The sequence below is a fragment of the Pleurodeles waltl genome, chromosome 7 (genome assembly GCF_031143425.1).
Source record: "Pleurodeles waltl isolate 20211129_DDA chromosome 7, aPleWal1.hap1.20221129, whole genome shotgun sequence".
NCBI lineage: Eukaryota > Metazoa > Chordata > Amphibia > Caudata > Salamandridae > Pleurodeles > Pleurodeles waltl.
In genome coordinates, this window is record NC_090446.1 from 581,136,935 (window position 1) to 581,157,420 (window position 20,486).

At 43.6% G+C, this 20,486-nt stretch overlaps 1 protein-coding gene across 1 annotated transcript in view; it reads left to right on the forward strand.

Annotated features, from left to right (window-relative positions):
• The window catches only part of RPUSD4 (RNA pseudouridine synthase D4), a 63,614-nt gene that overhangs the window by 26,156 nt on the left and 16,972 nt on the right, over positions 1–20,486 (forward strand). Inside the window, exon 3 of the mRNA XM_069244413.1 lies at positions 2,948–3,149. Within this exon, the coding sequence (XP_069100514.1) occupies positions 2,948–3,149 (202 nt within the window). The remainder of the gene's footprint in view (positions 1–2,947; positions 3,150–20,486) is intronic.

Here is a 20,486-nt window from a genome sequence, read left to right on the forward strand (position 1 = left end):
CAAGGTGTGGGGCGAGTGAAGCCGGCAGGGGAGCCTCCGGGTGAGATGCGTTGCTGGGAGGTGCACCTGGGCGCTGCCGCTATTCAGGGGGTGGAGTCTTGTGGCAGCTGAAAGCGAGACTCGCACGCAGCATGTCCCAGCAGCTACCCGCACCCATTTCCAGGGGCCCTACATCGACACCAGGAACTCTTTGTAGTGTGCATCCATTGATCAGCTTAAGACTGGAGGCGGGACCGCTCCTTTTTTGCAGCTGCTCTTCCTCCACAGCAGGCCCCCGGGAGGGCTCAATCTCGCGTAGATCACGCTTCAGTCGATTTCCGGGATATCTGGCCACGAGAGGCCGCAGTCCCAGCATGCCATTTAAACCCTACTACCAACTCCGCTCAGAAGCCGCTCTGGGGCACAAGTATCATGTCGCTGACTCCTCCGTGGCTTGTGGTACGATAGACGCTGAGTTATTCAGTCCAGCTGGCTGAATATGTTCGGAAGTTAGGGGAAGAAGGTAGTGGGTAGCGAGAGCTGCTTTAGAAAGTGGCCATCTCAATCGGCGGTTGCCCTTTTTGCCAGTGTTGGTAACTGCTGATGTCCTTCTCTCATTCCACCCCTCTGTATAATCCTTTTCACCATAACTGTTGCATTTGTGGCATTTTACTCAATGACACAGCTAATGGTTCTCTGTTTCATCTTGGTTAATTAAGGCTCCACTTTTATATATTAATTACTGCATCCACTCAAAACCCTGCATTTCCGCTTGGTCTCAATAAACTCCATAGTACTTGTTAAATAACTCAAAATGTATACAAAGCCATAATTTTGCACATTCATCACAGTGCTGTAGGCCATGCCTCAAGGGACTGGAAAAGAGTCACTTTCCCAATATGGAATTCGGTAACCATTAGAACAGATATTTATTAGAGACTACTTAGTTCTGTGTAAGCGGAAATATCAAGCAACACAAAGTTCCATCGTATGAAAACATTTGAGCAGTCAGAGTAAGCAGTTGCAGTGGTTTAAGATGGGTGAAATTTGCAGACCTTAATAAAACAAAACAGATGACTGGGCTGGCGACACTTCATAAGGCTCCTCCCATTATTTTTCTTTGCTATCGTAGGCACTTTGCTCCTCCCCTTTTGTGGTAGCATAGTAGTTGTGCAGAAAAAATGCACATTCGTGTTTTTCTGCCAAAAGTACAGCGTTTTTTTTGTCAGAATAAAAATTATGAAAATTGTAAATGTTCGATGTTTGTTCTCAGTAGGTGGCATATAATGATTGCATGGCAATATGCACCTGTAGTAAAACTGGGGCCGTCCTTAGGTCATAACACACAGAGCGGTGTCACTATAGGCTATATGGGGTACGTCATGGATGAGAGAGGTACTTTCATCTGCCCCATCTTGTTCCCCTCTTTGCCTCTTTCACCTGCCCTCTTAATGGGATTGTCCTTTTGTCTCTCGGCATCTGTCGATCCATCCACATATATATCCTCCCACTTCCTCATCCTCTCCGCTCTTCCTTTCGCTGAATCCTGTTTTCTAAGATTTTCTCTCTTTGCTTGATCTCCTCTCTCTGCCCTCATGCCCCTTTCACTGAACTTTTGCCACTGTTGTTTTCAGTTTCACCTCATGCATAGTTGTCTCAGGCACATCATTTCTCACCTTCTGTCCATTACATCTAATTCCTCTAACAGCTTGAGGCCTCTGTCACCCCCAACTCCTCCTTGCCTCACTTCTTATGTGTGCACCCTGTCCCGATGTGCCTGTGAAGCCTACACTAGAGGGCAAATGCTGAATAATGCTCTCTGATTGTTGATTTAAATAATTGAAAAGAATGGAAGACTTTGGTTGGACCTTGCTTACCTTTCTTTCTTATCTAGTTTAAACAGATTAATTTTCTAAGGCTGGACTTCCAGAGAAACATCCTTTACAACTATGCATTTACTATGAAATGGATTTATGATGCCATTACCACGACTATGCCTTTACCATAAATATACGTTTACCATTCATACTCTGGGGGGTAAAGGCGTTTTTAGGTTTAAGTTGGGTATGGGTTTTGGGTTGGTAAGGGCATTTTTTTTTACGTTTTAGGGCGGGTATTGGTTTTGGGGTGGTAAGAGCATTTTTTAGGTTTTAGGGTGGGTATGGGTTTTGGGGTGGTAAGGGAATTTTTAGGGTTTAGATGGGGTATGTGCTTTGGGGTGGTAAGGACATTTTTGGGTTTAGGGTGTGTATGGGTTTTGGGGTAGCAAGGGCCTTTTTAGGTTTTAGATTGGTATGGGATTTAGGGTGGTAAGGAAGTTAGTAGGGGGTGTGTGTGTATATGTACAAGGTAGACAAATGGCTCAAGAAATAAAGATGCTTTGATAACGAAGGCTGAAGTGCAGCATTAACATTTGTCTACCTTGTATGGAATATTTTAGGGGTATTGGTCATTCCCTTCTGCCTGCACCGATAGCAGTGTGTGCTGCGAAAATCACTGCGAAGACCACTTTGTGTTTAAAAAATATGTATATAATTATATAATAATATATATTTAAACATAACCACAAATATATATATAATATATATGTTTAAATACATACACAAACACACACGTATGTATGTAGGGGTTATACTTACCATTTTATTTTCTACCACACATATGTCTTTACCAACTATGCCTTTGTACCTCTCACCTTTCTATCTACAGTTATACCTCTTTCAGATTGCACTTCACTCTGGTCTTCCTCTCATTTTAAAGCTTGCCTCTCCTATCCCTCTTCCTGCTCATGTATCTTGCAAGTCATGCCTCTCTCACATCTCTTCTGGTTTAAGTAGCTGTCCCAGCTCACTCCATTATATCTTCTTTGACCTCACTGCCCTCACTCTTTGCCTTATTCATGCTTCTGGATATTATAGTTAATTTTTGCTCAGCTCTCTCTGTCATCACGTCTGTTATGTCTCCACAGGTGGCCCCGGTGTAAAGAATAGTGTGTCTGATGTGCTGCCGGTCCTGGCTAAAATGCTGTTTGGGATGCGGGCAGATCCTCTGCGGCTCTGTCACCGACTGGACAAGGAGACTACTGGGGTGATGGTGTTAGCACGCAGTGAGGAGGCTGCAAACTACATTCACAAACTTTTCAAAACCCGTCAAGTGCACAAGACTTACTGGTATGTACAGATTTTACACACATAAAACCATAGAAATTCAACAGTTGTAGTTATCTCAAGAAACTATAACTTGTGCCCTACGGTAAGTATAACTTGCGCCCCTGCCATGCACAGTTTTATTATCCATTATTTTACAGCAAATGTTGCAGTGATATTATCAATGATGTCATAAAAGATGCCATGACAGATGTAATATGTGGAGTATTTAGTAGTACATGACGAGAACACAAGTTATAGTTACCTTAGGGCAGGAGTTATAGTTTCCTGACATAACTATTACTGCTGAATTTCTATAGGTTTATGTCTTAAACAAGCTATTAAGATATGACTTCCATGCTCTGTATAAGCCTTCTGCTGGGCGTTCAAAAACAATATCTGAGCCCTAAAATTGGCTTGTCAGCAAGTTCTTAGAAGATTAGTCTCTGTATTTATTTGTACGGGGAGCATTTTACTGCACAGTTTTCAGGAAGAGTGCAGGGCATTAAGAGGAGACCATTCAAGAGCTGATATGCTCTCCTAGACTGAATATCCTCAGGAGAAAGGTTTTGGTATTTGGTGACGTCTGCCTTCTCCTTGCATCAAGCTTCTTCCCCAGTGAAACATAACAATAAAAAAAGAATCCTGCTAATGTTATACATGTAGAAACTCTATAGTGATCACTTGGAGAAAATTGCGTAAGTCGGTTGTGGGGGATGAGGGGGAAATAAGGTTAGTTTCTGTAGTCCATCCTCGACATATAGACCATGACTGTCATGTTTGTTCACCTCAAGTCTTAAAATGGAAAAATACAAGTTCATCACCACAGCAGCGGGAAGGCTACATAAAGAAGCAAAGGTCAAAGTTCTTTTGGTTGTAGTTGCATTAAGAACAAATAAGGATTTTTGCTGACAAGTACCAGCTCTACTTAAATTGTGTTAAGTTGGAGCAAGTTCATAATTGGGTGGTAAATCACTTTAAAAACTGAGGAATAGTGGGAAGGTGTAAATTAGAATGTTTGTATGTCAATAAAACTGGTTACAATATCTATTTCTGCATATGTCCAGGTTGATGACAATCTCACAATCTCATATGGTCAAATCAAAATATATACATTGCTATTCCTCCTTATAAAAAACAGGGGCCATAAACCTGGATAAGTGTAGCCAACATTTGAAGGTACATTTTGTTCCCTTCCTGGGGATCCTCATCAGTAGTCATAAGCACTGAATACTCCTGCTTACGTGCAGGGGCCCTGTATGTATCAAATAGATATATGTATAGCATAAAAAAGTACATGGTACTTTAATATCTGTGTGTGTGTGTCTGCGCAGCCTATATTAGGCTAAAATCGCTAAAAATGCCCAATTTACCTTGAGTTTTCCTTTGATAAACCTCTTACTATACTCAAGCATTTCTATAAATCAAAAAAGAGAGCAGGAATTGCAAAACACATCCTTTATTGAAGAGAAAACTGCAACGGGATACAAAGGCATTGTTGGCCAACAGGCTGCATTGAAAACTTAACAAGAGAATAATGGCACTGTGCCTTTAAAACCTCCAGGACCTCCTGTATCCCATCATGCCCCAAAAGTGACAGGGCCCTTCTTTTTTCTGGCTCCTTCAGTGAGGATCCTGGAACACTGAACTCTCTCATTTTTTACTTTTTGTCAAAAAAGGTATAATTTTCCCCTGTTTCACTCGACCTCTTTTTCTATCCAGAGTGAGAAGGAATTATTTACAGGAATTTATATTTTTCCTCTCAAAAATGCCCTCTTTTTGTCAAGTGCTCTGCCTGAGGCAAAAAGAAGGCACAGACCGATCACCACTCAGTCTGCATCTTATGTCAGCCTGATACTCATCTGCCTGAGTCTTGCCACCATTGCCATAAACTCTCTAAAAGAGCTTTAAAAGATATAGAGAAAATACATCTACGTGGTCTTCGTGAGAGGGGAAAAAACTGGAACAGTAGGAGGACACCTTCCTCCAAGAAAACTACCTCTATTCAAATGGTCTCTCCAGAGGCAGATCTCCTGACTGGCGAGAAAAAAGGAGAACAAGATCAACATCCAGAGGTAGGAAAATACCTATTTGTTCCCTGTCTGGATAGACGTCAAAAGTGCCCACCTTTGATATCGAGAGACTCTACACCTGAATGGTCTCCATGGTGGCAAAACATTATCACAGGCTGTCGAAGCCCAGGTCATCGAGGGAAGTCCCATCGTCATCCCACCGTCGCTCAACTTCACTGCAGGAGAATTCTCAGTCGACGGCAGCTCTCAACTGGTTGACGTTGAGGCAAGTACACCTGACAGACACTCCGTCGATGGCCGCCTGTCGTTGAGGCATACTACGCAAAGACATAGTCGACTGTGTTGTATCACCACTAGAGGTCGAGACATACTTCACCATCTGTGGCAACCAGGTGCTGTTCGACGTGAAGGCAGAAGTCTCTCTTGGCGGCCACTAGTAGCCAATCACCATAAAGACAGACACCTCCTAGACAGTCTCTGTTGACAGTAGCAGGTGCCGTTCGACTTTGAGGCCTCACTTATCATCTAAGCATCGTGAACCACCCACAAGACCACCGTCGATGTCAGTATTGTCGTTGCTCGACGTTGAGGTAACATTCGCCCACGGATGGGCCTGCGTTGCATCACTTGCCTATTAGACATGTCACAGGGAAGAACTTCAGCTGCCTCTTCAGGAGCTTCTTCCCACTCCTCTGCACAGGGACAAAGACTGGAAAGTGCCCGCAACTGGCCTGTTCCACAGAGTGCAGATTCACAATACTCACAGGCATATACACATTCAGTCTCCGAAGATAACTCCTCGAGCCAAGACTCGTCTAGCCCGTTTGGCAGAAGCCAGGTCATAGACATGGACAAGGAATAGATCTCGAAACAGGGCCAGAAGAAGATCCTCTGCGCCTGCCTGAAGATCTCAAAGGTATCCAACACGGCACTGTGTACATAGATCCCCTACATGGTTTACGTCCAGAAGATCATTAAAGAGGGTTTACTCACAGACATTTAGGGATTCTCCACCACTGAAAAAATATGCATCACCATGCGGCAAGGGCACAACTGCTTCATCTCCCTCCTATTCAGCATCAGCTCTCCAGATCCAAGAATCGATCGAGCAGAGAGAGATCAATTATCCTCAAGTGAAGGATGACACACTCCAGCGTCCTGGATATGCCTGAGATCTGCACACTCTCTGTCCCCGGTCCATCTGGTCTCGGCCTCTTATACTTTGACAAACAAGAGAGGAAAATTCTAGAACCCCCCTCTCACTGCAGAAGTTTATTTATTAAAAAAATGCTGATTGCTTTAGGCCAGCTTTGAAAATAACACGTCGGGACTTGGCCACAATCCCAAGGTGCCAATTCAAAACAAGACCATTCCCTGCCATCTTGGTACATTCTTATCAGCCTCAGCCCTTGGTGGGAAAGAACACAAAAAAATAAAAACATGTGCACATTGTACAATGTTCAAAACTACTTGCAGCTTTTAACATGGCAGTGGCTAATGCTAAAATAAAGTCAATAGGCAAAATGAATCTGGTGGTCACTAATGTGACGGTGTCCTGCTAGGCTAAGTGCAATGTGGAGTCAGTGGTCAAAACATAAATATCATAACACTCCACCCTTTTGGCCAATGACTCATATACCCTATAGTCCTAAAATCAACATCTTTTTTTTTTTCTTTTAAAACATTACAAGCAAATTAGGTATGCATTGTGAACAGCAACATAATGAAATGACAAGAGCAATCACCATAAAGCAATGGAATTGGGATTAATTTATTGATATTACAAACAGTCAAACCAGGCACACCTACAATAAAAAGGACAGGCATTGCCTCCTCTAAGCAAACCATTTTTAGATGGATAGTTTCTTGTATTCTGTGTACCTACCAATTAGCCAGCAAACAGTTACCTGCCAGTCCCACAGCCCATTCTATATAGGGCAAAGTGGCAATAGCAGCCCTACTATAGAATGTCCCCATCTCCGAAATCTCCAAAGCTGTTACATGGAGATCGGTTTGTACTTTCACAAGGCATTACTGTCTAAATTCAGACACTAAGACGGACACTCAAATAGGGCAGGCCTCCTTGAGGAATCTATTCTAATAATGATGACCGCTGTTCGTGCTGGCTCTTGATTGGTTGGCAGGGGTGTGGGATGGGCTTGTTACTCTGTTCAGTGCTAATGACTATAGAGGAGGATCCCCTGCAAGAGAAGAATAAATTACTTACCTGTAATCTTAGTTCTCTTCCAAGAGAATCCTCATCAAAGTCATAAGCAACCAGTCCTCCTCCCAGAATGAATCGTGCATGCAACAGTTTGTACATGTCTGTGTTCTGTTCTTCATGTCACCATAAAGTACCGATCTAACTGTCACCTTTAGGACATGATGGGATCCAGGACGTCCTGGAAGTCTTAAAGGGGTGGTGCCCATATTCTCATTTTATGCTTTTAATGCAGCCTATTGGCTAACAATGCCTTTGTATTCCCTTGCAGTTTTCTCATAAATAAAGGCTGTGTTTTGCAATGTATGTTCTCTTTCTGATTTACAGAAATGCTTGAGTCTGTTAAGAGGGATTTATCAAAGGAAAACTCTAATGTAAATTGGGGATTTTTATCCTTTAATATAAGCTGCATAGATATATGTATGTATATCTATAGGTGTATCTATATATAATATGTGTGTTAAAGTACTACGTACATTTGTATGCTGTATTTATATATAAATATATTATATATTTAATATGTGCTTCGGGGTCCCCGCAAGTAGGTGGGAATATTTGGTGCTCATGACTTTGGTGAGGATTTCCCTGGAAGACAACTAGGATTACAGGTAAGTAACTTATCCTACATTTTGTACATTCCGATTTGAAGATACGTTGGCAGATCACTATAACCCTTTTCTGAAAACCAATGCTTTCTAAAAGAAAAAGGAGTCACTGGTATGGACTCGGTAGCCAAGGGAGCTAAACAGGTGAGTCTTACCTGTACCAACAACTTCAGTCACTCAGGGGTGTTGAAATCCTTATAGGAGGTCTTACTCATCAGGTCATCAACTTTCATAAAATCAGTCCCTGTCTGTGGATTGCCCGTACACACATAGCTTGCATGCACATAGGTATCTTTGCGCTTGTTGGGAAATATACAATGGTATGTGTAAAAGATTACTGCATAATACACACTCCAAAGAATGTTGAAAATGCAAGTTCCTGATGAACTGTGCATCAGGAGACCATGTGGTGAATGTAACTCACTTCTGCATGCTATTCTTTGTCCATGAAATGGATATTGTTCACAGCACACTGCCTGCAGGGCCTCCTGAACTGGGGGATGTTAGAAATGGGGTTTCGGGCTGGGTAGGGTGGGCTGGGTAGGGTATGTCCCTAACCAGGCAGAACCCACCACTCTAGTTAGGGTAAAGGAGCTACACACTCAATATAAGCCATGCCCACCACCTTGGTAGCCTGGCATGAGCAGTCAGGCCTATCTCAGAGTCAAGGTGTAAGGTTTTGCACACACACTCCAGTGACACAATAAATACACCACAAAAGACTAGGCAATTGTCAAACATCACAATGAGTGCAAAAAAAAGAAGAATTTCTATGTTGCACGTCACAAAAACACCCTTACTGCGCTTATGATGCAGATCCTGGATCAAGACTCATTACCCTGACAATGCAGGAATCAGCATGATATATACCATAACATTAGGACATCACAGCAGCAGGGGATCAAATCGTAGGAATCAGCACAAATCATCAGTATTACATGAATTGCCATATGAGTGCACATAAATCACCACAGCTCACCATAAGCACACAGTTCGCCAGGTATCCCCCTAGGATCTAGGGTGCAGTACAACTGCACTCCTGTTATGTGTTATACCAGTGGTTCCCAAACGTTTGACTTCTGTGGAGCCCCACTTTATCATTACTGGAACCCAGGGATCCCCCACTGAGCCATTACTAAAAGCTGGGGAAGTAATCTGTTAATAATATTTAATTTTCTAAGCAGTCGAGAATCCCCTGAAGAGGCTTTGCGGCCCCCTAGGAGTTCCCGGTCCACAGGTTGGGAACCACTGTGTTATACAGTAGCTTCGCCATGAGCATATGTGGTAATTTGTAGATTCTGACATGCGACCAGCACCCTCAATCCTCCTTATTTATTGCGGCCAAGGAATGTCGGCGTTCCCACTAGGAGAATTAGGGTACATTAAGCAAGCCGTCCGGTTCTGGTGCTTCACCCGGTGCCAAACCCAGCACTCCCTACCACCGGGGAGACCCCTTAAGTATTGCTGCTAAGAAATGCAGGTGTTTCCATTTGGGGAATTACATTATGTCGGATGAGCCCTCCGGCTCGGGAGCTTCGCCCGGCCTGAAGAGCCACCACCAACTGCGGGCATCCTCGGCAAGCAGTTGGGCTGATACAGTGGCAGGGGGCTGCATCGGCGAGCCGCCCGGGGAAATCCAAAGGGTGCTCTCGGCGAGGAGGCTGATGACCGAGCCCTCCGCTGCAACTCTCGGCCAAGCCAAGAGCAGGCCTGCTAGGGCCAGAGATCTGGAGTACCCACAACACCAACCACGCACTGTAGGAGATCAGAACAGGGAAGAGAACGATGAGCAAGGAACAGGGAGCCGGCCAGCACACCAGGGTCCTAGCAGCGAGGGGACAGCCCAGCTTGCAGTCCAGCAGGCCACAGGTCAGCCCAACAAGCAAGTAAGTCTAAGGGCGGTTCCTCCTGGCAGCAGAACAGTTCCTCATGGCAATGTGCAGTCTGTAGAGTTAGCAGCATCTGGTGACAACTCCATGCAGGGTCTAAAATAATGAGGTACGACCCCTGTACTTATACTCAATTTGTCTTTGATGTGGGTGGCACTTCGAGAACATTAGAAGTGCACAACACCCCCTCTCAGCTCAGCCCTGGCTCCAGACATCTGTAGGGAGTAAACGAGCCATTTGTGTGAGCGCAGCACACAGCCTATACAAATGCAGATGTGCCTCGCCCAGGAAGACCATTCAGTATGCAGATGTAATCCTGTTATACCTCCACCCTTCCTGTGTGTTGGCTGTCTGAAACGTATGCACAAAGCTCAGCTGTCACTCTACCCCATGGGTACTCACAAACATTTCTTCGGGGGCTTCAAAGAACACTCTGTGGCTTGCCCGAGGGCCGCACCTAAACCAGCAGGGAAGGGTTCGGGTGATGAAGGGTGATGCCAAGCAGATGTGGACAACAAACCGAGCCGTTGCATGACTTCTGTTGCCACCAATGCTCTATTCTCATGCACCAAGAATTAAAGTCAAAGCATAAACTTCTCATGTGAAACTCAAGAGGAAAAGAGAGACTCATCTGATGGCTGAATTGAAAAATGTGAAACCAGAAAACCTGGCATCTGTCCTGGCTTCCCACTTGACCAAATTGTGTGATCCTCGGCAATTGATTAATTTCAGTTTGCCTAATTTTTCTTCATTATTACATGAAAGTCCTTGAAATACACGAGTTCCAGATGTGCGCTGTACAATACCTTTTCTTGTGGTTTATTTAATAAACTATAATGTTGTTCCAGTTATATAACAACCAGGACTATGCACAAGGTGCACCTGACAAATTACTCTTCTTTTAATAATGCCATTGATTTCCGAATGTGGGCAGCATGATTGTTTTTAAGATCATGTTTGAAAAATATCACTGCTAATAAATGTCTCTCAATGCAATAACATAACCTGATGTGCTAAGGAAAAACACTCATGCATTTTAATAAAGCACACTTTTTTAAAGTTTGCAGAGAAGTTTATCATGTCTTTAAAACTAAAGGTGTTCTCAAAGATAAGTTGGCTAGGCCACCATCTTTGCTTTTTTCCTATTACTTTAGTTAACGTGTAAATAAATTATGTGCATTTAACGGTTTTCTGAATGTTCCTTCTCTGTCATGTGTACAGCAGCCTAGTGCTGCCATTAACCAGGGGGCCACAATTAGAGGTCAAGAGGGCCGCATGTGGCCCCCGGGCCGTACTTTGAGTATCCCTGCTCTACCCCATACATGGATTGAAGTCCGGCTGCAAAGCATAAGAGTCATAAGCACAATGAAACGCCCACTTTCTAAAAGTGCAGTTTCCACAATAGTGGTAAAAAATCCACCTACACCAATAAGGATTTCTCACTACCATTCCAAACACACTACATATGCCTACACTACTCCTCATAGATCAGAAAGTACCACTTAGATGCACATAAGGGAATTCCTAATGGAAACCTATGAGAGAGGCAGCACTCACAGCAGTGAGAAACCAAATAGGCTGTTTGTCACACAATGAAGGCACATGTCCTAACTTTTACCTACATCGTACCCTGCCCATAGGGCTACCTCGAGCGTTCCTTAGGGGTGACCTATATGTTGAGAAATGGGAGTTCCAGGCCTGGTAAGTAATTTTAGATGCCAAGCCAATTTGGCTTCAAACAGAGGCCCTCCAGTGGCAGGCCTTAGACAGATTTGAAAAGCTACTCATGTGGATGTCATAAGCTGTGCTGCAGGCCCACTAGTAGCATTTAATTTACAGGCCCTGGGTATAAGGGATGCCACTGTACAAGGGACTTACAGATATTAAATGTGCCAATCAGGTGTAAGCCAATCCTACCAAGTTTAAAGGGGAGGGCACATACACCTTTAGCACTGATCAGTAGTGAGAAAGTGCCCAGAGTCCTAAAGCCAACAAAATAGGAGGAAGAAGGTAAAACGTTTGGGGATGACCCTGCAAAAAGGGGGCATGAATGGCTGTGCTGCTTGTTAGACCCTTGGACAAAGAGGAAGGAGTGCACCTTCATAAAACTATTTATTGAGTCTGAACCCAAGCCCTTCAAATAACCAGACACCAGAGAGCTTCAATGGGTATTTGTCAGTAGTTCAGAGTTTTGAGGTATTCCTTTAAGAATAATCCATCACAGACATTGCTAGGGAAAGGATTTGGTTTCAATCTTAAATTGAAATTCCTCTCAGATTAAACCAAAAGTATATTTTCCTGATCCTATTTTTATGTTTTATGCTGGGATTTCCTTAGACTCCTGAATAATGTAGTATGCCAGATTACAAGCATGGATATAAGTTTCAGGATATATTCCTTCAGAAATCAAATGCGATATAGTGGTGGTATGTTGTTTGTTTTCCATTTAACTCAAAGCTCCCCAGATACTAAGAACTTTTCTGAACTGAACTCAAGTTAGTCTTATTTTAGACAAGCACTTCATGCTCCTACGGCTTTCAACTTGTAGTAACCTTTCCAGATGTAGGTTATTTTGTATTGTCCTATAGGAGATATGTTTAGGTTGATGTCCGGAATGAAATCGTGGGAAGAGCACAGGCAAACCTGAAAACTATGAGATTGCACAGCAAGAGGCAGAGATAATTCAGAAAATTAGCTGAATTTTGTCACACAAAAACACAGGTTTGTTTAATGCTTGTTATAATATTTTGTTACATTAAGTGCTGCTAGAGGACAGTGTCAAGATCTGGGAAGGCAACTCAAAAGCATGCCACTGCTATCCGATGTTTTAATGCATCCATTCCTGGCTTAGAAGGCCTCCTTCTTACATAGGAGGTTGCACATGACACCTGCTACAACTGAAAGTATTTTGAATCTTCAAGTTCGAACTCGGGGATTGGTCGCCAGTCTTGCCCCTTGCTAAAGGTGGTTTACACGTTGTCTATATTTCTATCACTTCTTTGATCTCAGCCCTCATTCCATCAGAGTCTTGAGATGTCCTTTCCTGCCTAGACAGTGACAGAGGCACCTGCAAAAATAGAAGTGCAGCTGGATCTAAACTCAGATTGTGTGCAGGTTTATGCCAGCACATGCCCCCTTATTAATTTCCTCCATTTCTATGCCTGAAGGAATGGGATAGATTATGCTTTATCTCCTTGGAAAGTTCCTTAGTCTCGTCAGATGTTATTTGTTCCCTTTAATGGGCATGTTTGTACCCTCTTCGAGTTTTCTCTCCAGTATTTGCCAGTTTGCCCCAACCCTTTTGAGGGGTGTGGGATTTTATAACCGGTCTGCTTGTCCAGGTGAGTGGTTGGTTCTGAAATCTGTTTGTCCCTTTAAAAATCCCAGTTACCACGTGGTGCCTTGCAGGGAGGTGACACATAGCAGCATCCTTATTCTATTAGAACTCTGATAATAGCCTCTCCATTCACTGTAGGGCTCATATTTTAGTAGGCTTTACATTCCAGCAAGACTATAAATGTTGCCATCTTTCTGGAAATAAACACACACTGGTTGGAATTAGGCTGGAATTATTTTCAGGGTTGAAATGTATTCCAAATATTTGCATACTAACAAACGTACATGTTTAGGAGTATTCACCATAAAAAGGAGGTTTAGGGAAATAAAATTTACACTTGCTCAATAGTTTTTTGCATGAGCAAACATTCACATCGATATTTGCTCATGCGAAAATATAATTCACAAGTGTTTTCAAGGAGTGTGATTTCCAGGCCTATATCGGGAAACTCTTACGAATTCCTGAAAGTCAGTAATCTGCACTATTGCAAGAACATATAGTTGCTGGAGCATTTTTATGACATTCTTTAAAAATAAGGCCCTTAATATATTTTCTTGTTGCCAGCAATGGTTTTACACTTATTATCTTTATTGTAGTAGATGGCACAGTAAGTGCTGCAATCAATCAACTGGTGGCATTTAACTTCCAGCCCCTGGATACACTTTTGAACTACGTACTTGGGACATAAAGGCAAATTAAATATGCCAATTAGGAATATGGCAAAACGACCATGTTGAAACTGGGAGCACAGAAACTGTACTATTGGTTAGATGGTGTAAAAGTGTGCAGAGTTCCAAAGCCAGCAAAAATAAAGGTTCCAGCAGAAGGTGAAAAATCCAGGATGACCACTCAGAAAAGGCGGACTTCCTACACATGTTTTGGCTTGAATGAAAAGAGTTTTTGCATTAGTAAATGTGTCCTTCATAAGTGCGATTCTGTGCAACTTTTGGAATGCCATTATGTACACAGTGGAAGAAGAGTTTTATCTAGCATCTTCGAGATTCAGGACTTCACTGCAAAGAAACCAAATTTTTATTACAATTATTTACAAAGCAAGGACCAGCATGTGTTTAGGGGGGCTAACTTGGCATGTTGAATCCATGTTGCATCAGGGTAAAAGTTGAATAGTCTTACGGTCAACTATTGGTGATCTGCTCTTTTGATTAGTCTCTTCATGGTCTGCAGTCAAGGGCTGAACTTTGCGGCCATACCTTGCAGTGTATCCTCTTTCTGTTGTAGAAACACGGTCTGCTGCTCATTCCTCCTATTCTTTGCTTCAAATTGCAAACAGGAATCAAGAAGAAAGTAGCAGGCAGAATAGTACCACATAAAAGTCATTAAAAAAAACTGGAGTATAGAAAAAAAATTGTAGTATGAACAGGTCAAAAACAGGATCCAGGATACCTAAAGAAAAAGGACCTGGAACTTAAAGTACAAGGAAGCACCAAAATTATTATTTGAAGTGAGCAACAAGCATGAGAGGGGAATTTGCGGTGCACTTAAAGCTTCTGTTAGTCTCCTTACATTGGAAATACACTATGTGACTTGGAATTCATCAAAAAGAAAAGAAAGTAAAGGTTGCACCTTCTTAGATTTGGAACGAGATATACTACAGTAAAGGTTCCTTGGTAATAACCCAGTTTAGAATTCCTGGCCTGGGTGAATCTGATTGATTTGTAATGTTCTAGAACATAGTCCAGCAGAATTGCTGCAAATGCATCTCCATGCCTGCCAGGAGACAAGCGAATCCAGGAAGTTGCTCACTCACAACCTGACGTTGCTGTTCCTAAAGTGCAGACCACCACCTGGAAAGAATGGCAGTTGAAGAACCACATTATCACTCAGAGAGATAACCGTGTGATAAATCTGAAGAACTCTTATAAGCCTTCTGTGTTTTATGGAAGAAGAACTGCAGATATTTTATCTTTCAAGTGCAGAAGCAGCATTTGAGCCTTAGGTTCTGCTGTGGGCAGTGTGTGACCTCCTCACTTGAGATCGCTTCCTTGTGAAATCTGCTGGATGGTTGCTACACAAACTGGGCACATCAACAGACCCCTCAGTCGCATAATTCAGTGTAACCCACAAGCCGGCCCTATACATGCAGGAAACCTTGTCTTGAATGCTGGCTGGAGGCAAACTTCTCCTTTCAATCACATGATGGCATCCCTCCCCTCAAACCACCAGAATCCGATACTGTAAGTCAGCTGGTGAGTCTGTCAGCCAAAATCTTGAAAAGTTTCAGCTAATTTCAAAGTATTAAAAGAGCAAACATTGCCAGTAATGGGTTTGCCACATATTTCTCTGTGGTTATCGGTTGATTCCAACAGCAACAAGTAATTCACAGTAGTGATCAACTGGCCTGGTTGGGTCACCTTTGTCGATTAATACTTTAAGTATTAGTAATCTCCATCATTACTGTCTGTATTCTATGAGTTTTCCTTAAGTCTGATTAAATGTGGTCGAGTAGACTGACCTGATTAACATAATTTTGTAAAAGTTAAGTTACAGTTCTTTCCAGCACTGTACTAGTAAATCAGAGACTAGGCTCATGTGGATGGTCAGTAGGTTTATCTTATCACAAAGTAACCTGAATAGAACTTTTGGCCAATTTCTGCTTCTGTTAATAGCATTAAGATGCCAAGATCTAGTTGTTTCTAAAGTTGGATCAACTCTTCCGAGCACATTGAGAAGAGGATGACCGATGCAGTGGTAGAGGGAATCTGAACACCAGTAGAATCCAGTGGTCCTGAATGGTGCCATTCCAGTGACTCAGAAACAAGAACAGTGGATACAAAAAACTCTGGAAGACTTTTTGATATGTGCATCTCTGACCAATAGTGGATCTGTCTAGCCTGGCATGGTGATTGATGAAGTTGTGAAACCATGAGGCGTCTTAAGTGTTTCTTGTTTTGTAGTACCCTTCAATGTTTGAGGGGTCTGAAGTAGAGGCTGTTGTTGAAATTCCACCGATAGGTTTGGTAGTTTCTGCACTAGCAAAGATTCCCAGCCTACTGAAGTATTTTGAGCCTTAGTCATACGTAAAGCCAGACGTGAGTTTATACAGACTCAAGAAGGGTGAATATTCCAAAGATATTCCACAGATAAAAGCTGAGCGAAGTTTAAACATTGGAGTCTGCCTGTATAATAAGACAACCTATTGGAAAAACTGTAGTATTTTATGCATTTAACTTGGCAACACTTATCTGACTTGTCATATTAATGTGTTCTTGTGGGGAGAACTGCCCTTTTTGATGAGGGCCTAGATAACTTAAGTCCCATTGTGACAATAAGGCTACCCATCAATATATGTATGAATTTTACCCACGAGAGGGATCCTTCCTGCTCTAGCTCTAAATCACCCTCTGTTGTACAGCATTAAACACAAGGCCAATTACAGTAAGAAACCATAGTGCCTTGCTGACAAAACAGCATGTCTCTTGCTGCCTCTGCAACACTTTTAGCCTCACCCTTGTGAATCTGCAGATCCACAATGCTAACAGGGAAATACATAGGCTTCTGTTTTCTGTCCATGCTTCTTCCCTTTGCAACTTCCTCTTGTTGACCTTTAAGCTTTCTTCTTCTCGTGAACACCCTCCCTGCATATGGTCGTCTTCCTGATAATGTGGTAGTCTGGTGGACAAAGAACAATCTTCATTCTTTCGCTTGAAAACCAGTGTTCGGTGGCATGTGTAGCTGCAGATACACATGCTGTGCATAGTCCGCCGTCTGGTGTTGGGTCGGAGTGTTACAAGTTGTTTTTCTTCGAAGAAGTCTTTTCGAGTCACGAGACCGAGGGACTCCTCCCACTTCGGTTCCATTGCGCATGGGCGTCGACTCCATCTTAGATTGTTTTTTTTCCGTCATCAGGTTCGGACGTGTTCCTTTTCGCTCCGTGTTTCGGGTCGGAAAGTTAGTCAGAATCAACGGAAAATTTGTTGGTATTGTTTCGTTCGGTATCGGGATAGTTAGGGCAAATCGACACCGAGCCTTAAAGAGCTCCGGTAACCCTTCGGGGTATTTTCCATCCCCCGTCGGGGCCTGGTCAGCCCGACCGCGTGCAACATCGAGACTGATGGAACGGACCCCGTTCCGATTCTGTCCTAAATGCCACAGTAAATATCCTTATACAGACCAACATTTGGTCTGTAACTTGTGCCTGTCCCCCGAGCACAAGGAAGAGTCGTGTGAGGCCTGTCGCGCGTTTCGGTCGAGAAAAACGCTCAGGGACCGAAGAGCCAGGAGGTTGCAGATGGCTTCCACGCCGACAGGACAACAAGGGTTCGAGGAGGAGGTAGAAGAAGAAACTTTCTCCATCCGCGAATTGGATTCCGAAGAATTCGACGTCGACGAGCAACCAACCGTGAGTAAGACGTCGAAAGAAAGATCACACGAAAAAAACAGACAAAGCCCAGGGGACGCCACTGCCAACAGGCCATGGCATAACCCATAAAGTAGGTGACCGTCCATCGGCACCGAAAAAGGGCGAGCTGGTGCCGAAGTTGTCCGACTCAGGTCGAGACACAGGCACGCAACACTCTCGGGACCGAGATAGTGGTGCAAAAAAGGCTCGACACCGAGATAGCGGCACCGAAGCTACTCGACACAGAGACAGCGGCACCGAAGCTGCTCAGCACAGAGATAGCGGCACCGAAGATGGTCGGCACCGAGAGGCCAAGACACCGAAAAAGAGAAAGATCTCGTCTGAGCCGAAAATAACTAAAGACACGGTTTCGGTGCCAAAACACCTGGCAACCGAACCAAAAACCAGTTCCTACTCAGAGGAACAATCACTGTCCTCCCAACTAAAAAGACACGGATTTGAGGAGGAATTACAAACTACAGAGGTAGATCACACGCAAAAGCGGATCTTTATCCAAAGGGGTACAGGGAAAATCAGCACTCTTCCCCCAATCAGAAGGAAAAGGAAACTTGACTTCCAACAACAAGACAAGCCACCACAAGCAAAGGTGGTAAAGAGGGTAACTCCACCACCCTCTCCACCACAGTCAACTCATGTATCACCGGCACAGACTCCACCACAATCACCAGCTCATACCACCATGAGCCAGGATGATCAGGAAGCATGGGACCTCTATGATGCTCCAGTATCGGACAATAGTCCAGAGTCGTACCCAACTAAACCCTCACCACCTGAGGACAGTACAGCATATGCACAGGTGGTAGCTAGGGCAGCCGAATTTCATAATGTATCTCTACATTCGGTGCCTATTGAGGATGACTTCCTCTTTAACACCCTGTCCTCCACCCACACCCATTATCAAAGCCTTCCCATGCTCCCGGGAATGCTAAGGCACGCTAAACAGATTTTCAAGGAGCCTGTTAAAAGCAGAGCAATAACTCCGAGGGTGGAGAAAAAATACAAGGCACCGCCCACAGACCCTGCTTTTATTACATCACAACTGACACCAGATTCAGTAGTCGTAGGAGCAGCTCGTAAAAGAGCCAACTCGCATACATCAGGCGACGCACCACCTCCGGACAAGGAGAGCCGCAAGTTTGATGCAGCCGGGAAAAAGGTTTCATCACAAGCTGCAAATCAGTGGCGCATCGCCAACTCGCAAGCACTCCTAGCGCGATACGACAGGGCCCATTGGGACGAGATGCAGCATCTCATCGAGCACCTCCCCAAAGAATTCCAGAAACGAGCGAAACAAGTGGTTGAAGAGGGGCAAAATATCTCCAACAACCAAATACGTTCTTCTATGGATGCAGCAGATACAGCTGCAAGAACAATAAATACTGCTGTGACAATAAGGAGGCACGCATGGCTGCGCACATCTGGCTTCAAACCTGAGATACAACAGGCAGTGCTCAATATGCCGTTCAATGAACAGCAATTGTTTGGCCCAGAAGTGGACACTGCAATTGAAAAATTAAAAAAGGACACTGACACAGCCAAAGCCATGGGCGCACTCTATTCCCCGCAGGGCAGAGGCACATTTGGCACATTTTGCAAAACAACTTTCAGAGGAGGGTTTCGAGGTCAAGCCACAGAAGCCAGCACCTCACAAACAAGACCACCTACCTACCAGGGACAATATCAAAGGGGTGGCTTTCGAGGCCAATACAGAGGGGGCCAATTCCCAAGAAACCGGGGAAAGTTTCAAGGTCCCAAAACCCCTCAAAATAAACAGTGACTCACAGGTCACACAACCCCTTCACACAACACCAGTGGGGGGAAGACTAAGCCAGTTCCACAAATCATGGGAGGAAATAACAACAGACACTTGGGTCTTAGCAATTATCCAACATGGTTATTGCATAGAATTTCTCCAACTCCCTCCAAACGTCCCACCGAAAACACACAATATGTCAAAACAGCATATAGACCTTCTAGGACTAGAAGTTCAAGTATTACTGCAAAAAGACGCAATAGAATTAGTACCAAAAACACAAAAGAACACAGGAGTTTACTCACTGTACTTTCTAATACCGAAAAAGGACAAAAGTCGGAGACCAATATTAGATCTCAGAACACTAAACACCTACATCAAATCAGACCACTTTCACATGGTCACGTTACAAGACGTAATACCACTACTGAAACAGCAAGACTACATGACAACGTTAGATCTAAAAGACGCGTATTTCCATATACCGATACATCCCTCGCACAGGAAATACCTAAGGTTCGTATTCAAAGGAATACATTACCAATTCAAAGTGTTGCCATTCGGAATAACAACAGCACCAAGAGTCTTTACAAAATGTCTAGCAGTAGTAGCTGCACATATCAGGAGGCAGCAAATACACGTGTTCCCGTACCTAGACGATTGGTTAATCAAAACCAACTCGCTAACAAAGTGTTCACACCACACAGATTATGTTATACAAACCCTTTACAAACTGGGTTTCTCCATCAACTATGCAAAGTCACACCTTTTGCCGTGTCAAACACAGCAATACTTAGGAGCGACAATCAACACAACAAAAGGGATAGCCACTCCAAGTCCACAAAGGGTTCAAAATTTTCACAAGGTGATACAAGCTATGTATCCAACACAAAAGATACACGCAAAGATGGTATTAAAACTCCTAGGCATGATGTCCTCATGCATAGCCATTGTCCCAAACGCAAGATTGCACATGCGGCCCTTACAACAGTGCCTAGCATCACAATGGTCACATGCACAGGGTCAACTTCTAGATCTGGTGTTGATAGACCGCCAAACATATATCTCGCTTCTATGGTGGAACAGTACAAATTTAAACAAAGGGCGGCCTTTCCAAGAGCCAGTGCCACAATACGTGATGA